Source organism: Manacus vitellinus, unplaced genomic scaffold, assembly GCF_001715985.3.
Source record: "Manacus vitellinus isolate BGI_N305 unplaced genomic scaffold, ASM171598v3 scaffold_56_pilon, whole genome shotgun sequence".
Taxonomy (NCBI): domain Eukaryota; kingdom Metazoa; phylum Chordata; class Aves; order Passeriformes; family Pipridae; genus Manacus; species Manacus vitellinus.
This window is the reverse complement of record NW_021940660.1, coordinates 3623675-3636986: the sequence shown is the minus strand read 5'-3', so window position 1 is coordinate 3636986 and position 13312 is coordinate 3623675. Positions and strand designations below refer to the sequence as shown.

The following is a 13312-nucleotide window of genomic DNA, read 5'->3' as shown; positions in this document are numbered from 1 at the left end:
TCTTGTGATAGTGTCAATTTAAAAGACATTTACATCGACTTTTTTATTTAAACATGTAAAATGGAATATGCAAAGTATATTAAGAGAAGGGGGAAAGACCGGGGCGAGAAAGTTCTTAATAATATAATGAGGCACTTCTAAGGCTAATTTCCAGCACAGCCTTCTGACAGCGGCAGGGGCTGCACCCGGCAGTGCCGCTCCGTCACAGCATCCCCCTTCTTCCCGGCCCAGCGCTCTCGTCTTTCTTGTTATTTCAACTGAATTTAGGGACTTAGAAATAGCAGGGTATACTCTCCTGAAAAGTAACCCCCCTATTTAAAAGTGATTTTATAATAACGGAACATAGTGAACGTTTGAGATCATTATGCCTGGGAGCTAACGGTGCTGTCGGCTGTGCAAGACCTCGGTGTGATGGCTGGTAACGGGATTGTGAAGCTACAATGACTGAATACAAGAAGCCTAATTTTATATTCCAGTAACTCTTTGTGTATGGGTATGTGCGGCAGCGCACCGGCGGGCCGCCCAGGGCCCGAGGCCGACCGGGGATCGGAAGGTCGCACAGCGCTGCGCACGCGGGGCAGGGAGGGACGCAAGAGGGGGACAGGGAAGAAGGGCGAGACGCGCGCGGGGAGCCGCCATTTTGTTCGCGTCCCTGCGGCGGGCCGGGCCGACGGGCCGCCTGCGGCCGGTGTGCGGGCGCGCGACCGGCAGGGGCACCACGCCGCCCCCGGCGGCCATGTCGGAGCTGGCGCGCGAGGAGCTGTCGGCGCTCGCCGCCATCTACTGCGAGCCGGGCGGCTGCGAGCTGCTGGCGGCCTCAGGTGACGCGGCCGCGCCCTGTCCGCAGCGCGGACCCTCCCGCTGCCCCGGCGGCGGCCCGGCCCCGCTGCCCTGCGGGCGGCTCAGTCGCTCCTGTGTTGGCGCTCGGCGCCCGTCCCTGTCCCTGACCCGCCGTGTGTCGGTACTGCCGCGCTTAGGGCACGGAGCCCAGCGGGCCCTGCTCGGTTATAGTTAGCGACCTTCGCTGTCCCGGCTGTGCCCAACGCCTGCAGGCACTGGCAGCAGGGAAGGGCCGCGCTGGGAAGGGGCTGGCTCTTACCTAGGTAGATAACCAGGTGAATCTCGTACGTGTAACAGGATCAGGTGTTTATCCTGTAACACTTAATAGGGGTGTAGCTTTTGCTGTGTATGAGATCAGCGTGAGACCATGCTGTGCTTGGGTAATTTCTGTTTTTCTGGGGTAAGGTAATAGTCTGGGCCCTATGATGTGTCCGGTGTTCTCCAGCTTCAGCAAAGATGTGTATGGCTGTAGATTTTACAGGGTACTGAGTCTGATATGTGTGTCTGGTGCTGGTGGAATGGTCGGATGGTCTGTACTCCTTGCTCCCGTCAGCTGCTGGTTGCTGTAGGGTAGGAATGCAGTCAGTGTAGACACCTTTACTTCACGGTTTCTGCACTAGCCACTGTTTAGAACGTCGTGTTAAGGGATGACATTTATCAGTCTGTGCTGTGTGGTGATGTGAAGATGCCCCTTCAGCAAGGGAGAATAAACCTCAGTAGTTCCAGCGTACAACAGCAGTTACTATCAGGCTTAAATGTCAGGTGGCATATGCAAGTGTTGCGTGTCTGTGTGAGATCCAGATCAGAAGTAAATTTTGCGTAGTGCATACCACGGATGTGACAACTCTTGCATATTTGTTGGAGAGAGATACACTCACAGAGATGCACAGAATATGGCTATATTCTGTATCACTCTTCCCTGGTGCCCTAGGAGCTATTGCAGAGTGCTGCTCAGCTCCCCAGCAGAGTGATGGACAGCAAGTGGCTTCCTGCTGGTTGGACTTCACTGAAGTCCTGGGGAATGCTGTTAAAGAGGGATGCAGTGGTCTGCTGTCAGATTTTGTCTGCATATGTGTGTATTCAGCCTGAGAGGACTGAGATTATTAAGAAAACACTTTCTTACTGTGAGGCTGACTGAGCATTGGAAGAGGTTGTGCAGAGGTTGTGGAGTCTCTCTCCCTGGGGTCAAAAGCCATCTGGACATTGTCCTGGGCAGCCTACTGTAGGTGGCCCTGCTTGAGGGGAGAGGTTGGATGAGGTTCCTGCCGACATCAACCATTCTGTGATTCCATGAAAATGGCTTTGTTGTGTGAAGTTACATGCGGCTGCTTTTGAGCGACTCACTTTAAAAACTATGTGTGTAGACAACCTCAGAAGGATGAAGACATCAGTGTTTGCAGGGAACACAATTAACTGGGGTAATCTAAAAGCAGAATTTTGTGTCTAGGTCTGCGTGACACACCTCTTGCTCCAGTGTAGGCGTGTAATTCTACCATTTTATAAGGTTGTATTTTTAAAATGTGATTGCTGAAATGTTTCAACTGAGCTTTATCTTCTTAAAGTGAAAAAGTTCAATAATGTTATTTTGGGCATGGTTTGAAAATACAGTATCCAGGCTTATCAGATGTTAATTTTAAAAATTGTGAACATACCTGAACAGTGCATATACATGTCTGTTCCTCCAGATCTGTTAGCCAAATATATGCACATTCTTCTTTGTGCTTCATATATGGAAGAATGATTTTGTGTTTATAAGTTACCAGAATGTAAAAGGCTTAGAAGCCTTCCTGGAACATGAAGTGAGGTGCCACAAATGCAGAACGAGAACAGGCTATTTTATTTATATTGACTTTACGTGACCTTGTAGGGCTTTTAGCCAGGCTCTGTTCATGATATGTTAGGATCAGGTATCTCTGGTTGATTTCCATAGTTTTCTGCTGGAATTGAAAAGATTATTTACAACAGTGATTATTGGTATTTTTCTTACTTTTGGAATTTACCTGTCCTATGTTGGAGCTACAGAATCCTTTAGTCTGTATACAATTAACTTCTGCTGTAGTCATTAGCTTATATTTGCTTTATCTCTTTGAACCATATAAATTATCATTGACAGATGGGGCATAGACATAACTTCCAGTAAGACTGTTATGTTGTGATATCTCTAATATATTAGGAGTAATTTGTGTGTAGATCCACAAGATCAAAAAGGAGGCCATTGGGGATTTATGGTTTTGAGGAATGTAAGAAAATTCTTTTGCAGGTCTCTTGGTATGGTAAAAACTTTGGCTTTCTGGAATTTAACAATGAAGTATTCAGAATGTAAAATGTGTTTTTATTAAAACCAATGTGTTGATGAATTTAAATAAACTAATTACAGCGTATCTTTTTTACCTTACATATCTATATGCAAAGATTAGTGTTACAGATAGAAATCCATAATTTAATTGTTAATCTGTTCTCTTCTAGTCTGCTCACCAAGCTTGCTATAAAAATATATTTAGATATTCTAAGCTTGTACGTTAGTAGGTGCCATTTTCTGAATTTAAAAATAGACTGCATGTGTTGCATAAAATGCCTTTGGGCAGGAGAGGAGGGGGATATCTGTCTGGTTGACATGGAACATAAAAAATCTGAAGTATGCTAGAGCTAAATATACTGATAAGCATGCAGCTATGGGGAAAATGAGTTAAAATATATTGAGTTTAGTCTGATTAGCACATTAAATGCCAGCAGAACAGTCATACCCAACCTTTTATTTCACAAATAATCACCATGTTGCTGTGAAGACAACTCAGCCCTTGTAGCATGTGCAAACAAAGGAAATGTTCCTTTGGAGCCAGGTTGTGCAGGGTGCCGGTGGTTTGCTCTTTGTTCTGCCGGCGTCTGCAGCGCTGGTGCAGAAAATGGACGCTGCAACGTTTAAATAAACTTTGGATGCTGTAGGTTTTGAACTGATTCTCCTTTTTTAAAAGTGAGTCTGAAACAGATGTAAATGAGCACGGCTGGGCTTTTTGCGATGGCTCAGGGTGATACACTTTGGGATGCGAGGCTGCACTGCTTCCTTTGGATTAGTTCATCATCACAGGGAAAGGTGTGAGATTGTTGCAGGCTTAAGAATAAGATCATTGCAGCAGGAGGCCCTTGTTGAAGGGGCAGGGTTGGCCTGTCTGTTTATCCCTAGGTTACTTCTGAGTTGGTGAGATCTGTTATGACAAGCTAGTGAAAAAATCCTATGAGGATTTTCAGAAAAGTAACATGTTTTTCTGTCACTGTAATTAAGCTGGTAATAGAGTAGTATTCTTTTATATAGGTTGTGCATTTTAAAATCTCTTGGCAAGATAGCTAAAATAAAGTGATTCACAGGCAGGAGTACAATAATGTTCCTACCGTTCAGCCAGGTGTAACTTGCTTCCAGCTGGCTGCACCTGGTGGGGCTGCCCTGAGTAAGGGGTGGCTGAAGGAGGTGGGGCAGCAGGCACTGTCTGTGTCTGGTGTGATGCTCAGGGGTGTGCAGAGACCCTCTGTGGTGGCCTGGAGGGTGCTGGGGGTCCCAGGAGGTGCAGCACAGTCTTTTCTTCTTGCGTCTATGACTGTGTGTGCTGAGTGTAATGGCAGAGGAACCATCATCATTAGTACCCAGGAAGAAACATTTGTCTGGGCAGCAGAAGACAGAGATTGGAATGGGAAGGCTTGAGGTCCTCCTGCATAGCTGCTGACCATGTGTGAGGGTCTCTTCCAAGGCTCGTGCTTTTCTGAGGAGTACATTTACCTTTAAAAGAGCCTGGAACCTTTCATAGCGTCTTGGAAGATTGGACATGGATCGTGTTGGCAGGGAACAGCACTTTGACACGTAGTGCCTGTGGGTATGAGCATGGTTGGGTGTAGTTCTGTTTAATTCTCTGGATTTGCATCGCTGCTTTCAGCACTGGATTGGACTCTCTTTAGGCAGTGATGGTCTGTAGATATTTGGAGACTTCTTTAGAGTACTGCTAGACTTTTATTGTTGGGTTTGGAGGGTTTGCTGATTTTATTTTGTGACTGCCCTGACCTAGAGAGTTCTTTGTATGATGCAGGAAGGAGGTTTGGAAACAAGCCCTTGGGTTTGCTCTCTGAAGTGCTTCTGTCTGTCCAAGTAACTTTTAGGTCCTTTCACTTATTTAGTAAGTTTCTAATATAAAATCATGGAGAGCACTGAGGTTGGTTAGCAGTGTCAGCAATACCAATCAAACATAATTCAACTGACTGTCATATAAAGGAAGGTAAGGTACGGTAGGGGGAGAAGAACGCAAGTCACTTCAAAAGAGCTGCTCTGAAACTCAGCTCTGTTCAAATCTGGCTTCTCCTGCCCTCATAGAATGAATCAGCCTGACATTTTAGCAATTTTTTAAAGAAAAGGGGTGAAGTGCTTAGAATGCATCAAAGGGGTGAAACGGAGAACATCTGAAGAAGATCATTTTTTATCTGATTGATACCATCTTACTTCATGGCAGAGGAGCAAAAGTAGGTTAGGTCTTTGTCCTCACTTCTCACTTTGTCAAGTTTTGTATTGTTTTTCCATGAAAGGTTTTATTTTAGGAATTAATGTACACAATTTTCGTATTAAGCATCTTTGATTATATGGTTTATTAGAAGGATGTGGTCTTTAGGCCTTCCTGCTGCATACTATTTGTATCCTTTTCACTTTGAAAATAATTCTGTTCTAAAGTAGATGCTACAGATTTTGAGTAAATATGCAGATATATAAACATACATTTATATAAGTGTATGCATATTTATATATGTAGTATCTAGGGTCAGATATCCAACAGAGTTGTTTTCATTATATCAATCCCACCGTTGTAGAGGAGTTGACAGACAAGATTTAAGCATATTTTCTCTGCAAGTTGTAGGGGACAAAGAATCCTACTTCTTTATTTCCAAGTCTCTTGTTAGTGTGGAACTGCTTTTGACTGGTTGTCTTCAAAAATATCCAGTGCAAATCTGTTTGCCTGGTATTGATGTTAGAAGTCTTACAGATTTCTTTAGGAGCAAAGTTAGGGCAGTGCCGAGTCCATCCAGAAAGGTCTCTATTTTCAGTTGTCCTTGCTGCTGCTATTGAGCTGTAGAAGCTGAGTTATGTGTTTGAGAGAGACAGTTCTTTATTCCTGGCTTGTCTAGACTTTGAAAGAGCCAAAATGTGTGAATACTTTTTAGAATGTGTTAATAACTTTCCTTCTACTATGTTGTGGAAGTGTTTAATTTCAGGATTCCCTGCAGGTATAGCTTAAGCCATTGGGTACAACCACCCCACCCTGCACAAAAACCCCACACCCTTATTTTGTATGAAATTGCAGTAATTTGAGTGGAATTGTTAGAGAAAATAATATGACCTAATGATATATGTGTATTCCAACTTGAAACAAACTATTAATGTTTATTTTTTTTATATTTTCCAGAGACGCATGGAATCTCATTTAGAATTCAAATCACTGTGAAAGAACTGCTGGATACAGATGTACTTTTAAAGTTGTTATTTCATTTACCAGTCAGTTATCCATCAACTGTACCAGATATTTCTGTTAACTCAGACCAGCTTACAAGGGCCCAATGTATGGACGTGAAAGATAAATTACTTGAACAAGCAAAGAAGCATCTTTCTGAACCCATGGTACATGATCTGATTCTTTGGATACAGCAGCATCTTAAAGATGTCATTAAGGAATCAGCAACAGTTTGCAGTGAAAAAACTACTTCGTCAAAAGGAACAAGTGCAGAAGATGGTATCTGGATGCTCCTTTTGCATTTAGATCACATGAGAGCAAAGGCAAAATACGTGAAAACTGTGGAAAAATGGGCTTCAGATCTAAGGCTGACTGGAAGACTGATGTTCATGGGCAAGATAATATTGATTCTTCTTCAGGGTGACAGGAGCAGCATTAAGGTGCAGGAACAATGAATGTTGACTAGTTCTATCGATTTACCACTGAAGCCTACATGTCTGAATATTTTGTCTGTGTTTTTCTGAGATTAATGGTTTTGGAAGCAAATTGATCATTATGAGAATAGGCCCAGCAACTTTATTCTGATTTAAGAGAAAGAAGGTATTCTATATGAAAGAAACCAGTGATACTTGTAGACCTGTGGTCTGTATTGCTTTACTTATCACTGCAACTGTACCCCTGTATTCCCTTTGTTTCCTGACTTAAATATGCCTAGGTTCAGTTTCCTGTATTTCCCAAATGCCCCAGAAAGTAGAAAAAATTGTTATGTAAAATGAGTAACAGACATATTTCTAACTCATTACTAACTGTTTCTTTCCTTGACTTGGTGCTCCTCATGCATGCCTGGGCTTTGAAATTCTTGTCTATACTTATGAAGTCCCACTGCATTAGGTGGGTTTTTGTGGCAATGTTGGAGGAGAATGTTTTGGCTTTTCTAAATGATTTAAGCCTGCACTTAATTTCAAACTGATGAATAGAAGTAGTCATGCACTGCTTGGGATGGGCACTTTCAAAGTTTGATTGCTATGTTCTGAAAAAAAAGTCTGTATGTTTCATACAAATTTTTGCATTTTTTACTAAACTTTGAAGATACTCAGTGACATTTAATTTTTTTTTATTTTTTTATTTTTTTTTGTCATTTAGGACTATTTGATTCTTCAGAAAACTTGTAAGGTAGATGTGGACTCAAGCGGAAAGAAATGCAAAGAGAAAATGATGAGTGTACTGTGTGAGACAGAAGTACAATCACAGCATAAAAGGTATAATTTAGTAGTGTTGTGGATAGAGAAGTAACAGAATTGATAATTACATTCTGACAAATCTGGACATGTTAATGAGTTTCCCTTTTACAATGTAGGTTTCAGACATTTGAAGTCAAAGAATACTCAACACTGAAGGAGTTACAAAAGGAATTTGAAACTGCAGGACTTAAAACTCTTTTCTCTGAGTTTGTGCCTCCTCTCTTAAAATAAAATTAAAAGAAAACATGGGACCTTTGACCAAGGCAGTAGTTGACTACAGATGCTGATGGAAGATAAAAGGACTAATGTGGCAAATGTTAAAGCTTTTCTGCAAAAAGTGCCAGAAGTAGTCATCCTCTTGCAAGAAGAAGGCAATTCATACATTAAGACTGTTTTGCAGTCCCTGTTTTTCAATGTTTTGTTTCTTCTCTCTCATGGCAGAGTTTGTTGATAATGGTCTGCTAGAAAGCATGATTAATTTTGCTTTGGGAGATTATATGAAGATATTTCTGTATAAAAACATAGCAAACACAGATTTCAATATGTGAGGACAGCATATACTTAATATTCCTTAGGAGTTCATTTGCTAACTTTTCATTCTCCATTTAATTGACTATAAATGCTAGACTATTGATTTGAAGAAAAAGCTCGTGTTCCTTTGGCCCTGAAAAAACTTAAAGTGTCTTTTTGAATGTTAGTTTTAATTCTAAAATGAATAAAACCACCTAACTGGAGAATTTAAATTCATTAAAAAGCTAAGGTAAAGCCAATGGTAATATTTGCTTTGATAGTTTACAGATTTCTTTTTGCATTTTATCTGGTTTTACTGTCTGTGCATCTTTATATATCTTGATTCAATTAAACTGTCAGAGCAGCATATATACAGACTTCTGTCTCTCAAGACTTTGGTCAAGTTTTCTGGTTTGGTGTTTTTGTTTGTTTGGTTTGGTTTTGTTTTGTTTTTGATTGGTCAGTGGCCTTGGCCAGCTTATAGTTGTGGTTTTTTTTTAGTCAGTCTGTGTTTTACATTTACATTAGTATAATGTTACAAATTATATACATAATTTTATAAACTTTACAAGTTGTGCAAGTTCTGTTTGCCTAGGGAGAATTGGATACTTATTTCTTAAAATTATTAATGTCCCTTGGTTTCTGTTTTACCTGAAACCATTCTCTAGTCAGGCTAGATAAATTATCCAGTAATAAAAATTTTGCAGTCATGAATTTCTCAGTAACTAGCAATGTCATTTTGGTTGGTTTTAGCATGTACCTAAACATGTGCTTTACTGCTCTCTAAAACTCACTCCTAGAAACGAACTGTCTCATGTATTCTTTGTAAACTAAACAGATTTGATAAATTCAGTATAAATTAATTTATCTCCATTGTACTGGGAGAAGATCAGGACACTTTGGTTAGTTTCTGTCCTGGAAAATTATTATGTAAGATATGATTTCCAGTTTCATACTCAGACTATGAAATCATTCCTCTTTCTTTATATATTCTAGAAAAGTAAACTCGTAAGACTTTTAGGTTTTACTTTTTTTAGGGGTTTTTTTGAGATATCAGATGCATAAGGGGTTGTAGACGATTAGAGAGTTTCTGAAGTTTCTAAGGAGTTTGGTAATTTTCTTAATAGAGAGTGTCTCAAATATGTATGTTGCATGTTATTTTGTGCACTGATGCTTATTTAATGACATAGTAGCAAAAGTTCTTAATGAGTCTTTCATGTTTAGCACATGTAATACTTCAGGCACAGTAGAAAACAGGTTTTACAAATCTGTTTTATATTATTTTGAAATGGCTTCCTGAGAGATAGGAATCTAATTTTCCATCATTTTAAATGCATATGAAGATGAATTCTTACTGTTATAAAGAAGAATGAAACAGAAGTCTCTTTAAAATATTAAAATAGCATATATTTTAAATTATAGTTTCAAGAATTGAGCTGTTCTCAGGTAAAATAGCTATGTTGAAAAACTCTGTGTCAGCGGAGTATAGTCTTGAAAAGATGCCAGGGGTCTTTCCTTATGCTATGTGGATCTGACAAGTATCAAATCCAAGAAAAGGCCTATGCATGTACAATACAAAAACATAATCAGTATCTCTCTGCAAAACTAAATGTTGTAAGATTTTGCCAGATGGATTTCATGTCCTCAGCCAAATCTTTACTTTAAAACCCTCCAAATTTCTGGAACAAGAATAGTAAGGTACTTTAGTACAACCCATATCACAATATTTTGCCATTAAAATCTGCCTGAGGCCATATGCAACATGCATATAAATCTGTTGTATATGCTTTCTGTTGATTTTGGGAATAAGGTTGAATAGCATACCTACTCATGTGATCTCAAATTGCATGTGACTTAAAAAATAATTGAGGCATAAGTTGTGGTCATCTTTCTTGCAAGATTAGATGCAGACCCACTAATTCTTTTCTCCCTACAGAAAAGTGACTGTAATTAGCTGCACGAGAAAAGCTATTTGTAGGGTCAGTGGTTGCCAGTTTCACTTGAATATAAACTGATGTATTTTCTTGAGTTTTATTGCCTGATGCCTTCTTGGTCAACTGTTTGGCCGGAGCTGGCATTCTGAAACAGCTAATTAAAAAAACAGATAAAAAGAGCAAATGAGAATTGGGTAAGTTGCAGCTCTCTTCTAATCTGCGCTCATCTTTCTGCCAAATGAAGTTGTAAGAAGCTAGATGATTTCTGTGTTTCAGGAGTTGTAAAATGCAGTTTATACAATGGATTTTTACCATAGTTAAATTTGTTACTCACTAGCTTACATTGGACAAATCCACAAGTTCGGTGTAGGAAGGGACTGCAGGTTTTTTGGTTGGTTTGATGTGCTTCAGGAGAATTACAAATCTGATCAGCTTGATACTGTTCAGACAGCAGAGAACATGAAAACTGATGTCAGTCTGATTCTGTTAAAGCAAATGCTTTTGCCTACCCATCAGTCAGTCACTTATTTTGAAGGGTAGGAGGATATCTTCTGTTCACATGAGTAAACAATGTTTTTCAAGGCTGTTCTTTTGGAAGGATGTTGCAGCTGTCTGTTAACTGATGGTTTGTTTGCATTTATTGTAAAAAGAGATGGGCAAGCCTGTGAGCCCCTGGGGCACAAAAGTCGTCAAAATAGGTAGTGTGGTGCATGTTCTGCCCTCCAAGGGAACTGAAGCAGACACAGAAGAACAACAAAACATGCAGATACAGAAAAACAAAATGCAGGGAAAAGTCAAAACTCTTGAGCATTGTTAAAGAATGCCTATCAGAGTTTAAAAAGTTTGTGAAGTGTATGTAACTATCAGAATCTGACAATTCAGTTGCAAGGAAGAAGAAATCCACAAATCAAAAATGATTTAACAAATAAGAAGCTAGATTTCTTGTGGATATTATAAGTAGTTCTTCAAAATACATGGTTAGTAAAGCCTTGTTTCTGGTGGCCTATCTCGTTTCTAAACAATAGCACACATGAAGCCTTCCCTGCAGAAGATACATTCCTGATGGTATTCTCCCAGGTGGGTTCCCCAGTGCCTGATGTTGACTGTGCATAAATTGATTATTGTTTACATAAATCTTTAGAGTATGAATAGCTTTTCTTCACCTGTTACCTTGTTCATCAAAGTTGTAGGTACTTGGTTTCTTTCAGGTTGTTAATCTCTCATTTTAATTGAAATGAGTTAAATTAAAAAGTTCTGGGAGAACTTCATAGTATAAACATGCATGCTTCTGTACAGACAGCACAGATATGTAACCATAGTTTCCTTTGAAAATCAGGCTAAAATGAAAGATGTTGCAATAGGATTGACAACTTGAAGAATCAAGTTTTTAGGACAAAAGTGAGGTTTGTTTGGTCTTTTTGAATACTTTGGCGTATTAAGTGTAAAGAAAACAAAAAATGGGTTAAGAAAACAAAAAATGGGTTAAGAAAACAAAAAATGGGTTAAGAAAACAAAAAATGGGTTAAGAAAACAAGAAAGATCTAGAGGAGGGAAGTAACTTTAATGGAGGACATCATCAGTATTAGGAATTCACCTGCTTTTCATATTTAGTCTCATTAATTTCTGCAACACCCCCGACTCTGATTTGTTATTTGATGTTGGAGGAAGGACAGGACACTGTAAGAACTCATATACGAAAATCCTTGGCATAATCAATTAAAAATAATTGAAAGTAGATTTGATTGTTTTGTGAATAAGGCTGATTTTTGCAGGTTTGTGGTTCTGTCTCATTTTCCTATAATAAGATCATTTGTCTCTTATTTCTGACCTACAAAACTCAGATTAGTATAAATTATATGCAGAAGTACTGTAATGAGCATAAAGAAACTTCATAGAGGAAAAAATATTTTGTTTATGATGTCTCCTTTAAAAATAGTTTAATAAACCCTGCATATGGGTGATTTAAAACTGAGTGTCCCTTGATTTGTTAAGCTTTATCTGTGAAAATACAAACATAATCATGTTATAGTACATCTGAAATAAGATGATGAAAGGTTGCACTCACTGTATTTCTGCCAAAGTTTGAAACTGAAATTGCTTATATTATGAAATAGTGCAATTGCTGGAATCAACTTTCATATATCTTATAGTAGTATTAAGCATTATCATCCTGTCTTTTAGTGCATAACACATGCAACACTGGCAGCACTCTGTCTGGCTTTATATTTTCTATGTGTACATATTTTTATGTTATCTTATGCAAGAGTTATGATTATTTATATTAGTTATAGACATAAATGGAACTTGAAATGTGAATATGGTAATGCCATTTTGCAGCTGTTGTTCTGTGCCGCGTTCATGTATTGGCTTTTGTATTAGTTTGTGTTGTCTAACTTCAAAGTATTAACCCACAGTGAAGAGAACTCTTCAGAATGACAGAAAAATTTGCCTAGAAGACATTCATTTAAGGAATTCTTTGGACTCTAAAAATGAATACCTTAATACTTCCAGTTAATTATGCATTCAGATACTTTAATTTTATGCTAATAAGGTAACAACTGCTGCACTTCTTATTTTCTTTGTGTTTCTTAATGTAATACATGTTATCTATTTGTATCTTGCATTAGAACATAGCTGATCATGAAATTGGAGTCAATGTTTTATTAGTATTTCCCATTGTAAATGTCTGTGATTCATTATATGTATGCATTGTTATCTATTATAACATGAATGCAAAGAGCTATTTTAGGATGAAACTTGATACAAAAGATCTCTGCATGAGAACAATAACTCTTACTTTGTACTTCTTTTCCTATTGTCACCTTTTACATTCCTGCACCTATGGGAAGCACTCAAATGATCAGAGTTTTCTGGAGCTGAATTTAACAGGCCAATTCCCTGTGTTGCTCTGGATCTTGATGCCTGTGGGGTGGAGGTGGGGTACTCTGCAGGCCTCTGGGGGACCACTTTTGGCAACATCGAACTGTTCCACTGAAGGAATTAGCTGGATATTTCTGGAACTTTAAGCGGAGACTTGGGGGAGGTAATTTCAGCGATGGAGAAGAGGAATGGTTGACTGCTGCTTGATCCGAGCTTCACATCAGGAAAGTGTTCTTGGTACTCCTTTTATGTCAGTGCCATAGAGGGTAATAACCTGAAGTTTACACTTGTACTAGTCACAGAGGACAAGGCACAGCAAAACCAGTGCCACGATTTTAAGAATGAAGGTGGTAAACTCAGTGTACCTTTACTTTTCTGGGACATACTTAGAAAAACAACACAAAATGATTTTGTCGGTCTCTGATTG

The 13312-nt window shown here is 39.1% G+C and overlaps 1 protein-coding gene across 2 annotated transcripts; it reads left to right on the top strand.

The window, feature by feature from the left end:
• The first annotated feature begins 326 nt into the window (after positions 1 to 326).
• On the top strand, positions 327 to 12795 carry RWDD3 (RWD domain containing 3). 2 transcript variants are annotated; one of them, XM_029963232.1, is made up of 4 exons: positions 327 to 418; positions 6276 to 6760; positions 7464 to 7579; positions 7678 to 12795. In XM_029963232.1, the coding sequence occupies exons 1-4, from the start codon at positions 412 to 414 to the stop codon at positions 7790 to 7792; spliced, it is 723 nt and encodes a 240-aa protein (XP_029819092.1). In that variant the 5' UTR covers positions 327 to 411; the 3' UTR covers positions 7793 to 12795. The 2 variants fall into 2 exon arrangements, with proteins under 2 accessions (XP_029819092.1, XP_017937209.2); XM_018081720.2 differs by lacking the exon at positions 327 to 418 and adding an exon at positions 728 to 821.
• Positions 12796 to 13312: the final 517 nt, after the last annotated feature.